This window comes from Pelobates fuscus, chromosome 9 (genome assembly GCF_036172605.1).
Source record: "Pelobates fuscus isolate aPelFus1 chromosome 9, aPelFus1.pri, whole genome shotgun sequence".
In the NCBI taxonomy this organism is placed as follows: Eukaryota; Metazoa; Chordata; class Amphibia; order Anura; family Pelobatidae; genus Pelobates; species Pelobates fuscus.
Window position 1 is genome coordinate 127,737,630 of NC_086325.1, and position 17,333 is coordinate 127,754,962.

At 42.1% G+C, this 17,333-nt stretch overlaps 1 protein-coding gene across 2 annotated transcripts in view; it reads right to left on the bottom strand.

Annotated features, from left to right (window-relative positions):
• Nucleotides 1–17,333, bottom strand: part of GABRA3 (gamma-aminobutyric acid type A receptor subunit alpha3) — a 513,254-nt gene that overhangs the window by 279,800 nt on the left and 216,121 nt on the right. For both annotated transcript variants that reach the window (XM_063432388.1, XM_063432389.1), the window contains exon 5: nt 1,712–1,932. In XM_063432388.1, coding sequence (XP_063288458.1) covers nt 1,712–1,932 — 221 coding nt within the window. The remainder of the gene's footprint in view (nt 1–1,711; nt 1,933–17,333) is intronic.

The following is a 17,333-nucleotide window of genomic DNA, read 5'->3' on the forward strand; positions in this document are numbered from 1 at the left end:
CAATGTGGTAATCTTTATACTTGAAAGCTCCTTCCGAGCAGCTTGCTATTGATTAACCCCTTGAGGACACAACTTCTGGAATAAAAGGGAATCATGACGGAATATATCTGTCATCTGTCCTTAAGGGGTTAAACGTGCAACAAAGTGGAGCTACAAGCAAATTAGTTAAATAAAAGGGGCAGGAACAATAACTTAGAAACATAGAATGTGATGGCAGATAAGAAGAACCAGTCGATCCATCTTCTGCCAAATTGTCTAAATAATTTAATTAGTCCCTGGACTTATCTTATAGCTAGGATAGCCGTATGCCGTATAACTATCCCACGCATGCCTAAACTTCTTTACTGTGTTAACCTCTACCACTTCATCTGGAAGACTATTCCTTGCATCCACTACCCTCTCATTAAAGTAATACTTCCTGATATTTTTAAACCTTTGCCCCTTTAATTTAAGACTATGTCCTCTTGTTGTAGTAGTTGTACTTCTTTTAAATACTGTGTTGATTCCCTTTATGTATTTAAATGTTTCTATCATATCCCCCCTGACTCCTCTTTCCTCCAAGCTATACATGTTAAGAGCCTTTCCTTGTAAGTTTTGTTTATATTTATTATAACCTGGCACTATACCAATTCATATTTGATGAAGACATAAGATCACAGCACCTGACTAATGCTGAGAATGCCTTTGGAGGTGACCACAGCAAAGCATAAATTTGAGGAGTGACTTTGGAAGCTGTTTAAGCAGTAAATCTTGCACTTAGCGTGTTTATTTCTTATGTTAAAATTAACAAAGGACCCATGGATAGTGGGCTATTGCTTTTTAACATAGGTGATTTTAAGAAGCCTTGTAAAACCTATTTTTTTTTTTGCATTATTTCTTAATCAGAATTTTGTATATCTTTTTTGTGCGTGCCCATAATTTCATTTTTTATATGTACATGTGAAATCCAGATCATATCCCTTTTAGGTTAAGGATCCCACCTCTCCACTCTAGGTGCCCCTTTGGAGGTGACCAGAACAAAGCACAAATGTAAGAAGAATCTCTGAAATAAGGACCAAACTTCTGGAATAAAAGGGAATCATGACATGTCACACATGTCCTGTGTCCTTAAGGGGTTAAGCAGGAAGTATTGCAGTTAGCATATTTTTCTTCCATGCTAAAATTAGCATAGGCTCCACCGATATTGGGTTACTGTGACATAGCGGGAATTTAACTCAAAGTGGACATATGATGTAACTAAAACCGTATAATTGTGTGATCAAATAGGGAATTTTGATACGATAGGTAAAATTTAAAACTGCATTTTTTGTGTGTGCATGCTGTTCCTTAACTTGTATTTCATGCTCCATAATTACACCACTTTCTACATTTCATTGTGACAACTATTCATACAAATATTGGTTCCTTGTAAAGTGACTCTAAAATTAAATAATGGAAATTATTTCAAAATCTATGTGATAATAATATTAAATTGTATCTAAAACTAAACCTTTAGCAAAACAAAAGGAAATGTCAGTATCACACTAAAATGTTGATTCTCATATATAAAATGTAATGATTCGGAGAATCAGGAAAACTAGGCATAACTAGATGAAACAACATACAGTGATCAGTTATGTACTACCCAAATGATATTACATTCCAAACAGAATGTGCAGTGTCCTTGTGGTAGTTCAAGGTGGATGCAACTATAAGTACTCAAATCCCTCACCTCATTGTGTACAGAAGAGTTCCATTGTCAATGAGCCTCAGCAGTTTATTAGGTGTAGTCATGTTGTGAGCAACTGATTTTTTCCCATTATGAAAGAAGGTATCTGGTGTCCAAATCTTGCTAGCCAGCAGGTTATTCAGAGGTAGTGTTTTCATTGGTCCATCAAATTTTAATCTTTCATCCAGCCAACTCTGTCTGAAGAACACATCTATTGTGTACTCCTATGGGAACAAAATAATAACATAGGACACAAGAAATAATAGCTTCATAATAATGTACATTGAAATAGGAACACATACATTTCTTATGAGGTGTAGAATTTTACATATTCTATTCACACATTCACAATAGATATGGGTGTATGTACTGAGCATAAGTAACAGATGGAAAATTAACGGAGTGGAAGCTTAATATAGAATAAATCTATAAGGCAGTGAAGGGGTTAACCCTGATTAGGAATTTGAAAAAAAAAAAGGAGGAAAGAAACACTGTCCTAAGTAGAATTAGTTAAACCATAACTTTTAATCAGTAGTTAATATGAGAAGATTACTCTCAGAAACCCTACATGTACATAAAGGGATTAAGGAGAGATAATGCGTGAAATAAAAAAAAAAAAAAGTATTAAACTGGTTGACATATATGAGAATGTCACTGCAGACAGACTTAAGAGAAATATAAATGTCTAGCTATAAGCATGAAGGTTTGATTACTGATAAATAGGGCTGGACACATCACTAGAAAGTGTAACAGAAAAGTAGCTATAAAGTGTTGCAATATGCAATAGCTGTGGCAATTTGCATATATGATGCCAAAAGCCTAAATGATACTAGTCCAACACAGATTAAACGATATGCACTGTTACGTGCCTATCAAAATAGATAAAGTTAAACATAAGCAATACATTTTCTCTGGTCTGTCTGCTAACTCCAAACGTTGCCTGAATTATAGGCAATTCTGGAGGGTCTGTTAGTGTTAGTGCTGCTTAGTGTTCAGAGACTGATTGCAAAGTGAAGCGAAAAGATAAATATGAGTAAAGATCTGCTTTTCTATGTCAATATAGTTGGCTGTAAGGTTTGTTGCCAAACGTGAAAATATTGACTAGTTCAAATACATACAGAGTAGTAAGAGATTCCAATCACCCTGCAGATATATCTGTGCCTACACGGGCACCTGTCACCAGGCCCGGACTGGCCATCGGGCACACCGGGCAAATGCCCGGTGGGCCGCGGTGGGCAGGGGCCGAGGCCGGCAGGGGAGGTCCCAGGATCTCCCCTGCCGGTCTATGCAGGGCCGGCACTATGCGAGCGCCGGCCCCGCTATTTGCCACGATGGGCCGGTGGGGAGATGAAAGATCTCCCTCACCGGCCCATTTAAATATACCTGCGGCACATGCGGCTGGGGAGGGAGGGAGAGGACCCGGCGGAGCTCTATCTTGCAGCTCCGCCGGGTTCCTCTTGCGAGATCCGGTCATTGCCATGGCAACGACCGGATCTCGCGAGAGTGAACTCTAGCCCGCAGGCTAGAGTTCACTCACCCACTGGACCACCAGGGATGATGTCACCGTGCCGGTCCCCCCTCCCACTCACCACCGTGCCGGACCCCCCCCTCCCCTCCCAGGCTAAAGGTAAGAAGGGAGAGGGGGGGGGGATATAATGCATGCTTCTTAGATTTTTTTCCCAACACAAAATCCCTTTTAACATCCACCCTCAGCACCCTCACACACATGACACTCAGCACCCTCACACACATCACACTCAGCACCCTCACACACATCACACTCAGCACCCTCACACACACATCACTCTCAGCACCCTCACACACATCACTCTCAGCACCCTCACACACATCACACACAGCACTCTCACACACATGACACTCAGCACCCTCACACTCAGCACCCTCAAACACATCACACTCAGCACCCTCACACACATCACTCTCAGCACCTTCACACACATCACTCTCAGCACCCTCACACACATCACACTCAGCACCCTCACACACATCACACTCAGCACTCTCATCCACATCACACTCAGCACCCTCACACACATCACACTCAGTACTCTCACACACAGCACTCTCACACACAGCACTCTTACACACATCACACTCAGCACCGTCACACAAATCACACACAGCACCCACACACACCTCACACAGCACCCACACACATAAATCACACACAGCACCCCCACAAATCACACAGCACCCTCACACACAAAACACACACACACACACAGCACCCTTAAACACAACACCCTCACACACAGCACCCCCACACAGCACCCTCAAACACAGCATCCATCACAAACACATACTGCACCCTTCACGTACACACCACACCCCTCACAGACACTCACTGCACCTCACACACATACACACAGAACCCCAACACACTGCACCAAACACACACACAATACTTTCAAACATATTTATATAATATATATATATATATATATATATATACACACACACACACACACACACACTACAGCACCCCTCTCACACACTGAACCCCTAAACACATTACATTCCAGACACACACTAGATCCCTTACCCAACTCTGGATCATATACACACACTAGATCCCTATATACACTCTGATTCCGTTATATACACACACTCACTAGATCTCCTACACATTCTGGGTCCTACAAACACACACTAGACTCCTGTATACACACACACACACACTGCACCACCTACACACACACTACATTCCTAACATACACACTCTGGATCCCTTATACACACACTAGATTCCTTGTAAACAAACACATGCTACACCCCTAAACACATACTCTACAACCACTACATCACCTATATATACACACACACACACTATAGCCTGTATGCGCACACTTACTACATCCCCTATACACACATTCTCTACAGCCCCTAGCCACATATGCATTACATTACACCACAAACACAACACGACTAAAACCGACCTTATTACACAATACCACACCGCAATCAACTCACTCTACACACACACACAATCCCACAAGCAGGCTTCAAACACATGCACAATACTCTTTCCTGGCCCTTTTATCTCCTGGTATCCATTTATAGAGACACCAGAGACAAGTTGCAAGGAAACACAGTGCAAGCATTTACATTTACATTTGCTTGCACTGTGCAGAACAAATACAGTTTTTTTTTCTCGTGCTAGAGCTCTTTAGCAGAGCTCTGCCCTGGAAGATGATTGACCCAACGCTCACTTTGAGAGGGGGCGTGTTGGTCATTGGTGATGACGAAACACACCCTCTCTGCCCCGCCCCGCCCCCTTCTTAGTGGGCCACTGTGCTAAAAAAATGCCCGGGCCTAATTTTTCTCCCAGTCCGGCCCTGCCTGTCACGTAGATAAAACTGCTGAACTAGCTGAATCTGTTTATGCTATTTGGCGCATTAAAGCAAATTAGTGAAGTAAGGTAAAGAAAAGAGATGTATGTAAATTAAAATCTACTTCACAGTGTCGATATAGTTGGCTCCTAAATTTGTTGCCACACATAAGACACTGTCTAGTTCTAATATAAGCAGAAATAAGGTTATGATGAAAGAACAAAAAGTCCCTATCGGTATATTTGTGCCTGCTAGGGCACCTGTCTCATAAATAAACTGCTTAGCTAACTAGCTAACAGACAAAAAAAAAAAAACCTGCAAAGCGTGACTCTGTATAAAAAGAGGAGGAAAACAAATATACTCCTCATAAGAAATGTATGTGTTCATATTTCAATGTACATTATTATAAACATATTCAGCTAGTTCAGCAGTTTTACCTATGTGACAGGTGCCCGTGTAGGCACAGATATATCTGCAGGGTGATTGGAATCTCTTACCACTTTGTATGTATTTGAACAAGCCAATATTTCATGTTTGGCAACAAACCTTACAGCCAACTATATTGACATAGAAAAGCTGATTTTTACTCATATATATATTTTTACTTCACTTTGCAATCAGTCTCAGAATAGAGTTGAGCGAACCCGAACTGAAAAGTTTGGGTTCGTACGGAACTTTTTTTTGGACCCCGGACCCGGACCCAGACATGTCACTGTATGTTTGGGTTGGAGTTCGGTGTTTGGCGATTTAATGACGCGTTTTGAAAGGCTGCTGATTGGCTGGATTTCAAGCTAACCAATTAGAGTGCTCTGTGTAATTTTACACAGCATGGGGAAATGTCAAATAACTTTCCCACACTGTGTAAAATGACACAGAACACTCTGATTGGCTGGATTGCAAGCTAATCAATCAGAGTGCTCTGTGCCTTTTTACACAGCGTGGGAAAGTTCTTTGGAATTTTCCCACGCTGTGTAATTTGACTCATAACACTCTGATTGGTGGATTAAGTAACCAATCAGAATGTAGGAGTCAAATTACACAGTGTGGGAAAATTATTACGAATTTTCCCATGGTGTGTAAAATGACACCGAGCACTCTGATTGGTGGATTTCAAGCCAACCAATCAGAGTGCTGTGACAGGTAAATGTAGAGACTTACCTGTCAGTCTCTTCATTTACCTGTCAGAGCACTCTGATTGGATGGCATAAACTCACCAATCAGAGTGCTCTGAGCCTAATTGCAGGGCAGAGCAAGGCTTTTTAAGCCTTCCCCCACCCTGGAGAGCTCAGTCTGTGCGGAGCCCTCCATGGGTGAAAATTGATTATTATTTTTGCGCTCTTTTTTTTAAAAGTGTGTTGGTTATTATAGATTTTTATTTTGCCTTTTTTGGGGCTGAAAAAATAAGAGTTTAGAAGAAAGAAGACGTCAAATGGTCAGGGGTAGGGCCGGGGGAGGAGGACAGTAGGTCTCACCCTCCACATTCTTATTTAGGTCCCCCACCCGTCGCACAGGGGTGGGGGCAATAGTTTTTTGTTTGTTTGTTTTTACAGTGAGCAGCCATACTAAAATACACACTACTACTCGCAGTATAGCGAGTAGGGGCTGAATTTACTAATACTGAGTAATCTTTACTTAGTATTAGTAAATTTGTCTGAAAGGCCAATTTAGGTCTTTCAGCCTTTTAGTAGATAGCAGTTATCTACTAAGCGGCTGCTTATTTTATGTATTGTGTTATTTTAAGTGATTTCCCTATCGACATTTGTTTGCAGGGCACTTGTCCTACTCTTACCCACATTTTACTTCCTTTTGCAGCCCTCTAGCCATTTCCAGGACTTTTTTAGAGGCATTTTTGTGCCCAAAAGTTCGGGTCCCCATTGACTTCAATGGGGTTTGGGTTCAGGGTCAAGTTCAGGGTCAAGTTCGATCCCGAACCCGAACATCCAGGTGTCCGCTCAACTCTATCTCTGAACACTAAGCAGCACTAACAGACCCTCCAGAATTGCCTAAGTTAGGCAATGTTTGGAGTTAGCAGACAGACCGGACAAAATGTTTCACTTTATCTATTTTGATAGGCACGTAACAGTGCATATCGTTTAATCTGTGTTGGACTAGTATCATTTAGGCTTTTGGCATCATATATGCAAGTTCCCACAGCTATTGCATATTGCACTTAAAAGCTACTTTTCTGTTACACTTTCTAGTGATGTGTCCAGCCCTATTTATCAGTAATCAAACCTTCATGCTTATAGCTAGACATTTATATTTCTCTTAAGTCTGTCTGCAGTGACATTCTTATTTATGTCAACCAGTTTAATACTTTTTTTTTATTTTACGCATTATCTCTCCTTAATTCCTTTATGTACATGAATGTTTTCTGAGAGTAATCTTCTCTTTACATATTAACTATAGATTAAAAGTTATGTTTTAACTAATCCTACTTAGGACAGTGTTTTTTTCCTCTTTTTTTCATAAGTAACAGATGGTCTTAATTGGTCACATAACTCTCTTTGTCTGAGAATTCCAGGATGTGGATCTAAACTAATGGGGATTTATAAATGATCTTATTTAATATAATTGTAGATTATGCTAGCTTTAGTGTACCTATAATCTTAATTTTATTAATGACAGGAGGCGAGTATTTGCTTAAGTCTCTCTTTACTAGAACTCCACAGCAGCACAGAAAAACAACCAATCAGAAAAAAGTTAGGTACTATAAAACTCCCCTCCCCATGCATAATTTCCTCTTTCAAGCTGCGACAAAAACAGAATAAAAGGTAGAGAACATCATGGGGAAGAAACAAAGTCCTAGATACGATGAATATAACGATGTCCACCATCCGAGAGGAACTGTCAAACTAGAGAGTGTTGATGGACTGTAAACTGAAACGAGAGAAAAACTGAATCGAACAGGTTGGTTATCCAATGAAATGTACTCTGAATAAACATGTAGGTACCCAATGTAGCAACCAAATTAACTTTAATATGTAGATATCCCAACCCTACTTATGAAAAGAACAGACATAAGAAACAAGCGACAGGTAGCAGAGACAACAAACAGAGTGCATACGTACCTGATTAATCTAAACCATAACATTAAACAAGGGAGGGATAAGAATGGGTGGGAAATACTCGCCTCCTGTCATTAATAAAATGAAGATTATAGGTACACTAAAGCTAGCATAATCTACAATTTTATAACATGACAGGAGGCTTCGTATTTGCTGTTTCAACGCTCAGTTCACCAATCCAACACTGTTTGCGTCGCTGGTACCTATTCCAGGAAATATCAGAGTAATCCTAATTGGACCTTCCAAGTACGATAAATGACAGTAGAAGGATCAAAGAAGATGTCAGTCGACAAAGCATCTCAAATACGGAAAAAAGCACCATCCGCTGGTAAATCCATATTCCTGTAGTTGTATAATATCGAAAGTCAATTTCGGACTTAGGGTCGCGAGAAGAAACTGCCACCATTTCTAAACTCATGATCCGTAAGGCGGCTCCTCCGATCGTGCCAGGGTCATTCAGCGATGTGGCCTTGCAGGTAGATCTCCAATCTCAAGGAATGTGCCTAAGTCCACCACCAAAATCGCAATAGAAACCGAGAAGGATCTTCCGTTCCTTCCTGTCCTACCCGGTGAGATGTCTCATCCGAGAATAAATTCATAATGCAGGCAATAGTGTGGCCAAATCAGCCATATTCTAAGTGATTCCAATATTCTAAATGGACTGTGTAATCCTCGGACGCAGTAGAGAAAAGACTCCAGAGGACATCCATTCAGGGTTCTGAACTGAACTTGTGTGGAGGAACGGTGGTCGACTATTCTGGGAATAGTGAATCCCAGAAATCTTCAAAGGAATGGGAAATGCAAACCAGAATGCAGATTTCCATCCAGAAACGCCCTCGTCCAAGAGTGAAAGATGTCTGTGTAGGAGTCGGGGCACACCAGGTACCTCCATAAAGTCTCGTAGGTCTCCTCGACGGTAGTTGAAAAGTAGGTTAGCGCGAATCCAACAAAACGGCTCCCGTGAGGAATAAATAGAGTATAGACGGAGGGTCCACCATCTCCAAACCATGTTCACCAGGTATGCGCTCCGAGGAGACGGGGCAGTCCTGCCATCTTATCCCAAGATCGTAATGACCGGGGAAGTCAAGACAACCGGGATTTCCAGTCTTACCATGTGATCTATATGTACGGTTTACCTTCAGACCGGGTAATAGGCCTTCCTTAATCTTGTTACCCGAGCAAGGCAGTGCCTGTTTGCTCCATGAAGGTCTCCGTATCTCCTGACATCTTGACATTGGAGAAACTGTCTGCACAGTTTGTTCGTAATGGTCTGGATATCCAAAACAAAACGCAATTCTATGTATTATATGGTGCAGAATATACCAAAACCTGCACTCTCGTAATACCGGAGGTCCATCCGTTAGCCGTACCATCTCCAGGAGTGTGTGTAAATAAGTGGGAGTCTCCCCCCGTTATACCTCTGTGAGTATTTCTCGCGTGTGTTACAGTGGTCCGAATCCAGTAGATCCATACAGGAGATAGAATAGAGGGATCCAGTCTAAAAATGTATAACAACTTGCATGACCAGGCAGTCCTCTAGAACGAAATCAGTAGCATGGACGTCAGCTCTAATTGAATGCAGGAGGGACGCCCTTCTATGTAGTCATCAATGTCTTGCACAGGTACAAGCCTGTGTGATGAACAAATGGCCGGTGCTGTAGAGCGTCGAGTGTATGAGAGAGCCGCGCTCTCTACTAATGTGATCGCATACCGTGATAGCGTCTGGCTGCTAGCCTGAGCGGGCTGCACCCGTTAATAACCAACAGCAGAGTCTACATCCGTGACCGGTTCTCTCTATGAGAATGTGTCCTCCAAACCTGTCCTCTGTATCCAGCCCAGTATCTGGTTGAGGTCGAGGGAGGGGCTGCGCCCTCTAATAACAAATCAGTATCCGGTTCTGTATCTAAGAGGGTTCGCCCTCTGTTCCTGAAAATAAACATACTCGGATCGAGGTGATGGAGGGCCGCACGCTCCTGTGATGCAAACTAGAACCCCTAGCGACTCAGGGTGACCAAACTGCAGGGCACACCTCTTATAAGTGTCAGCATAAGGCTGAGGGCAATCTTCGGAAACAACGATGGAAAACTATCAACCGACTATCCGGATTCTGTGCGCGCGCGGGGTCCAGGAAGACCGTTGGTAGTCTGAGGAAAGCTGGAGACGTTCTCCGCAATCCACGAGTGCCCGGGAGGTCGGAGGAGGTCAAGTCAGGCCTCTCGACGACCCGAGTGAAAAGGAAAAGGAAGTCATGAAGAACAATAAGGCAACAATTAACGTAGATAAGAGTAAATACACCAATTCTATCTAAGATAGAAGGCAAATAGCAGGCCGGAAGGTAATAAAAGCAAGTCCCACTGGACAGCGCCAGGAGCTAACCTAACGTGGGAAAAAAATACCGACACCTATAAGGAGTCCGGGAGGCAGATACGGAGTAGCTGGTAAAGACAAGGAAAAAACACAGCTTTCTCCTGTAGGTGTCGGAGTACCGGTCCTTGCCTGTGCAAAGTTCTCCTTGGAGATGTGCCGTCGCCGGTTTGGAATAAACCGTGGATGTGTCCGGTTCTTCATAAGAAACTTTGCCCTTCAGGCATGAGGTTTAGTGCCTTCACCCTTCCCACCATATTCAGATGGTCGTATACTGGTGTCCTCTTGGACACTATGGCAATGGTGTTTGTCTGGACACCTGCCTATCTCCATGTCACTGGTGGGCACTGGGTTATCCTCAGTGAAATTCCCCCAGGCCTGCGGCCAAAAGGGGTTCAGTACCAATAGTGCAGGCCCGTCAGTAGGGCACAGGCCCAGCAGGCCAAACGAATGGACACAGAATGGTTAGCCAAGCAAATAGGCACAGACATAGCAGGCCATTCAAGTAGGCACCGACATAGCATGTCGTTCTTATGGGCACAGGCATAGCAGGCCATTATTATGGGCACAGACATAGCAAGCCGTTCTTATGGGCACAGACATAGCAGGCCGTTCTTATGGGCACAGACATAGCAGGTCGTTCTTATGGGCACAGACATAGCAGGCCGTTCTTATGGGTACAGACATAGCAGGCCGTTCTTATGGGTACAGACATAGCAGGCCGTTCTTATGGGTACAGACATAGCAGGCCGTTCTTATGGGTACAGACATAGCAGGCCGTTCTTATGGGTACAGACATAGCAGGCCGTTCTTATGGACACAGACATAGCAGGCCGTTCTTATGGACACAGACATAGCAGGCCGTACTTATGGGCACAGACATAGCAGGCCGTACTTATGGGCACAGACATAGCAGGCCGTTCTCATGGGCACAGACATAGCAGGCCGTTCTTATGGGCATAGACATAGCAGGCCAATCAATGGGGCACAGACATAGCAGGCCAATCAATGGGTTGTGTATTACCATTATATTATTATTATCATGTATTTATATAGCGCCTTCCAATTCCGTAGCGCTTTACAATGGGTATTGAATGAGTAACGGGGACCTCTGAGTTCGGGTAGAGGTCCCTAAAAATTGTAGATCCTCAGGACATCCTGTGACATAGGACCCTTAGACACCAACCCTTTTAGACAGCGTAATGCCGTGTGAGTAACCTGAACCGGGACTGGCAGTCCCTAAATGCCCAGCAGGCAAACAGTGGTATTCCAGCTGTAGTGGGTATAAGCGGAAGTTGTTCCAGTGACCATCATGTCCATGAATGTAAGATACACTGAGCGATACTCTCCGTAAACTGTGAATCGGTATGCCATGCGCACACAGATCCGTTCTTAGCATCCTTACCATCACCATACCACCTGAAGGATATTGCAACCATGGACACTTCCAGGAGTAGGGCTAAACAATAGCCAACTCAATGACTCTCCCCAAGAACCTGATAAACTTGTATAGTATCAGCGTAGACTGGTCTCCCATACCAGTTTGAGTCAGAGCCAGGTCTGTAGCTTATATATACGCCATAGACAGAGAATTCATATCAGAGTAGTCCCCTCTGAGACCTCGTAGCTGGGCCAGAAAAAATATATACTGAGAAGGATATGAATCCAAGAGCTAACTGGCACTGTATACACCCTGTACAGAGCCTGTATAACTTCGTTCATATACACCTGTAACTCGCAGAAATCTGTGATATACCCTGACAGAGAACGCACAGTTGTCAGCGATACGCACTGTCCGCAAAACTCTCAGCGATCGGAGATATACACTGTCAGCAAAACTCACATGTCAGTAGTAAAACTCACAGCAGTCTGTGATACAGGTTGTCAGGAAAACGAAAACTCGAAGTACACTGTCAGTACAACTAAATCTGTGATCTACACTGTCAGAAAGCACACAGCAAACTGTAAAACTAAATCTGTGATATACACTGTCAGCAAAACACACAGCAATCTGTGATATACACTGTCAGAAAAAAACACACTAATCTGTGATACACACTGTCAGTAAAACACACAGCAATCTGTGGAATATACTGTCAGCAAAAACCACAGTAATCTGTGATACACACTTGTCAGCAAGATTCACAGCAATCTTAAGAATATAAAGCCAAATAAAAAAATCACAGCAGTGTAATCTGTCATCTAAAAGATAAAGGATGATCTGTAAATGTATGATAACACAATGCATATAAAAAAGTGGGTTATGAGAACATAAAGACAGAATTACAAGTCATAATATAGAAAGGCATACACAGATAGACACTGTAATAAAACTAATAGGCATAACTGAAGAAAGCGAAGACAAACCTGAAAGCAATCCGTCGGGGAATCCCAGTAGGGCGGCAAAAGCAGAGCTCCGATCCGTGGACGGAGGAGGGGCCGCGAGTAGGCACACTCTCCTCCACTCGGTCGGCTGCCCGCGGCTCTGAGAAGGAGCTGAGTGCGGCGGAGGCCACGTGGCGAGCGGGGAGGCCACGTGGGAGAGTGGATCGGTCGCCAGGTACTAGCGTCCGACCGCGAGTACCTCGGTTGCCGGTAATCACAAAGGGGTTCGGGGAAATCAGGAGACAGCCAGAGGCTAGTCTCCTGAAACCCCGATACAGTGCATGCAGCCCGCAGATAGTAAAGGTGGGACAAAGAGAGTGGGGTAGCGAGGGGAGGGGGGGATGGAAGCAGACCGAAGGAATGCCCAAGAAACTCCACCAATCCACTACAGAAAAGGAAAAGGTCTCCCCAAGAAGACAGGGGAAGCAAAATTTCAAAAGGAAGGAATTCTAATATAATCAATATATGGAAATACAATACCATAACCTACATAAGCAGGGAGAAGTAAACATATATCAGAAAAATATATAACTAAACACAAAAAATATATAACATATAATATATAGAAGAGAAAACATATGATACTAAATAATAACTAAGTAAATATATTAAAATACCAAATATAAATCCTAATAAATCACAATAAATCCCAAAGCCACCCACTATAAGCAGGAGGCAGTGGTACTCTGACCTGTACTGTCTGCTGAGCAGCAAAGAAAGAGGAAATGATGCATGGGGAGGGGAGTTTTATAGTACCTAACTTTTTTCTGATTGGTTGTTTTTCTGTGCTGCTGTGGAGTTCTAGTAAAGAAAGACAATCAAATACGAAGCCTCCTGTCATGTTATAAAATTGGGTAAGTGATACAAAGACATATTTCATTATAATTTACTGGAGTTGGGGTAGTGTCAGGGTTACTAGTTGACAGATGACTAATAGGCAACGTATTAACTGGCCTTAGAATGGCCGGACTTAACATACCAAAGAGTAGTCAGGATACTTGCCGAGGTCAGGGGATACAGAAAGAGACACAATGAAAGGGAACAGGGAAAGCCAGAAGTCAGGGATACCAGAATACAGGGAAGTCAAAATCAAAGCCAAAGTCAAAAACCAGAAGAAACTTGAATCAGGAACGCGCTCTCTGACAACCACTAGGGAAACCACGGCAGGGCACTCAGCAGGATGAGAACTGGGCCTAAATACCCCTCATCATTAATCACATTTTTATATGCGGATTAATACGTGACAGGTAGTAGCTGCTATATTTATTGAATTTCTGGACTCTAACAACTAATAAGTGTCTTGTTAGTGGACACATTTAATAAAATTATATATTTATTTTATATTGAGATAGCTTTTGATTGTTACAGCACCACCATGCTGAGCCAACCAGTGAAAAGGAAAGCTAAAACCCCTAACTTTGGTGTTCCTCACTATTCTGTGCATGCCAGTAACAGTCCAAAATGGACACTTAATGTGTAGTATGCTCAACCTTCCCAGGTAATAATTGTCTTGTAAGTAAACAAATTCAATAAAAGTATATAACCTTCCTGAGGTAACATAATTTGTAAATTGTATTATATATTTGTATTTTTAGCAGAATAAACTTAGAAATAAAACTGTCTGATGCATACTGACATTTTTGAATGACAAACAAAAAATAAATATAGTGTATATGTATATGACATATTGGTGAGATATTTTGGCAGAACCCCTGCCTATTCATGGATTTTCCTTTATAATATATTTGTGTTTCCTCTGTATTTTCCCCCTGTATTTTTTATATAGTTGTGTAATATGCCTGTTTACCAAGCAGGGGCACTCATAAGCACGGAACCAATGTGTCTTCCGAACGAGGACCACCCCAGTACCCCATTAGAACGTCCACACCAATTAATCAGAACGTTCGCACCTGCAACATAGGTGTGAACCGCAAGGGAAGTAATTAATGAGCGCTCCCCAGGGTGGCCGCTAGGGAGAAGCATTCCCCTGGGTGGCCACCAGGGGGGACGTTTGTATCCCGAAAAGAGATGCTTCCATGAATGGCTCCCTGATGTTGATGGGGATACCTTCTGGGGTAATGGTGGTTCGGACAACCCCAATCCTAAAAGAGATAAATCACTACCCGGGCTAGTGGCTGCCCAGAGAGCACTCTCTCTGGTGCCACCTGCGTGGAGATATCCATGGGAGAGAGAGAGGCGAGCCAGCAGAGAATCTCTGGAACTGCTAGTCAGCCTCACCACCACAGAGTCCCGCTGGCCTCCTGGAAGTCCGGGCCGGACAATGGGAGAAGGGCTACCACTCAAATTGGTTTGAGCCTTTTCCCCCGATTGGACAGCAAAACACCTCCCTTCCCTGGGCGGTAGTTGGCGCAATTTGGTTTTGCGCCCTTTCCCCTGATAGGCCGGCATGAGTAAGTGCTGATCGCTCGGGGCGCAGGCGACCTATAGGAAAAGGAGCACACATTCAGGTGGGTTTTCACGCCCTTTCTCACGATTTGGGCAGCGAAACCCCTCTCCTCCCTAAGCGTCGATTGGTGCAAATTGGTTCTGCTCCTTTCCTAAATGGCCATTGTATGGTTTAGGTGTGAAGTTTGAATCACCCAGCCTAAACTAAGCAATCCCATGGAACTAATTTCTGGGATGAACAGAGCCCCGAGCCCTGACCTTGTACAATGATTTCTCAGGCTCTGTACATCCGATAGCCCCGCCATTTAAAGAGGTCCTAAGTGGAACCCCGGCCTATTCAGGGATGTATGTTTCAGGTGTGTATCACATTCCTTTTCCGGGGCGCGGAGCCCCTAAGTCTCCCCAATGTTTGTAACTGTTGTGCAGTTGGTATCTCCCAGAGCAGGAGATGGTAATCTATAAACCATCCCCCTCCAGCCTGGGACTGTGTTGAACTGAATGGAGACCCCCTGCAGGGTTCTGTGCATAAAAGATGTACCAATTAAGTATTGTGATGTTTTAACTCCAGAACTGTGTGTCGTCCAGTTACTGAGGGGGGGGGGGGGGGGGGGAGGGTCCCTTGATATTCTAAACTGGTTCCTAAATGGCTGAAGGAAGGGGATTAGTGGAGGTAACCAGCTGGGTTACCCAGAGGATCCGCTACAGACATCTAACAACAAGAAAGAGAAATATGTATTATAAAAAGAAGTGTTTTTTCTACATTTGCCTTGCCCAAGCCAGCCTAGTCTCTTCCTCAAGTCTCTTCCCAATTCTACAGGGGGAGAGAGAAAAATTAAGTTACAGAGCAGCTGCATGGAAATTGTGAAATCAAACATATTCATTAAAATACAATCTAAAGCAGGGGTTACCAAAATATATTCCAATGTTATTTGTTGTGAGTCTGTAAGACAAACTGAGTCTAAATCTGTAACTAGACTAGGGATGTTTTATGGGTATAAAAGCCAATGTTATTTAAAGAAACACTATAGTGTCAGGAAAATAAACATTTATTCCTGACACTATTGTGCTGGTATAGCTGTTTAGGTGACCTGATCCACTCTGATCTCCCTGAAAATGGGAATTTGGATGCTTCGTAATGACAGTATTAAAGAAATACATGCAAAAAATATATATACAGTGTGATAATACAACATATTGTCTAATAAGTATTGAGCATTTTAACACTTTAGACCTTATTAGAACAAAACTTAGTCAGTCTTAATATGCTATGTATGAAGAATGACAACTAATTAATAAATATATATGATGTAATGCAGATATGTTAGCTTAAAAAAGCTTACATAAAAAATTATAGACAAAAAATTACACATACAAAAAAAATGTACAAAAAAAGTACAAGAAATGTATATACATATAAAAAGTATCCTCCAAGAAAAAACACATATATACACACATGAATGGTATATATATAGAGAAAAACTTTTGTCCATAAAAAAGGGGAGAAAAAAAATAAAAATGAATTAATAATTCTAACTATAAAAGAAATGGAATGTTATGATGCCCAACACTTTTACAGAAATCCTGAGTAAATTCCTTTATAGTACATCAATATTCCAAAAGGAATTAAATGGTCTATCTATAAATGGTCTATCTATAAATGGTAAACAGAGAACAAGTATTAGTTACATCCTTTGGACATATCAGAAAAAAACAGAATAAAATAAAAAATAAATATAAATAAAAAGAAAAAGAAATAAACAAATAAACAAATAAATAAAAAGATAATAATAAAAATCAGATAAGTCCAGCTAGATCTATTTCTTGATTTAAGCCATATTTTAAAGTCTTTAAATTAAAAATCCACTGAGCCTCTTTTGTATTTAACGTAGTTACAATATTTCCTCCTCTCCAATGTTTATCTATTTTGTCTATCCCAATTGCCAAAAAAGTATTCCATTGAAAATGTGGACAATAAGTACAGTGTTTTGATACACTATGGTCTAGTTTTTTGTTTCTTATATTTTGAAAATGTTCCAATAGTCTAACATGAAG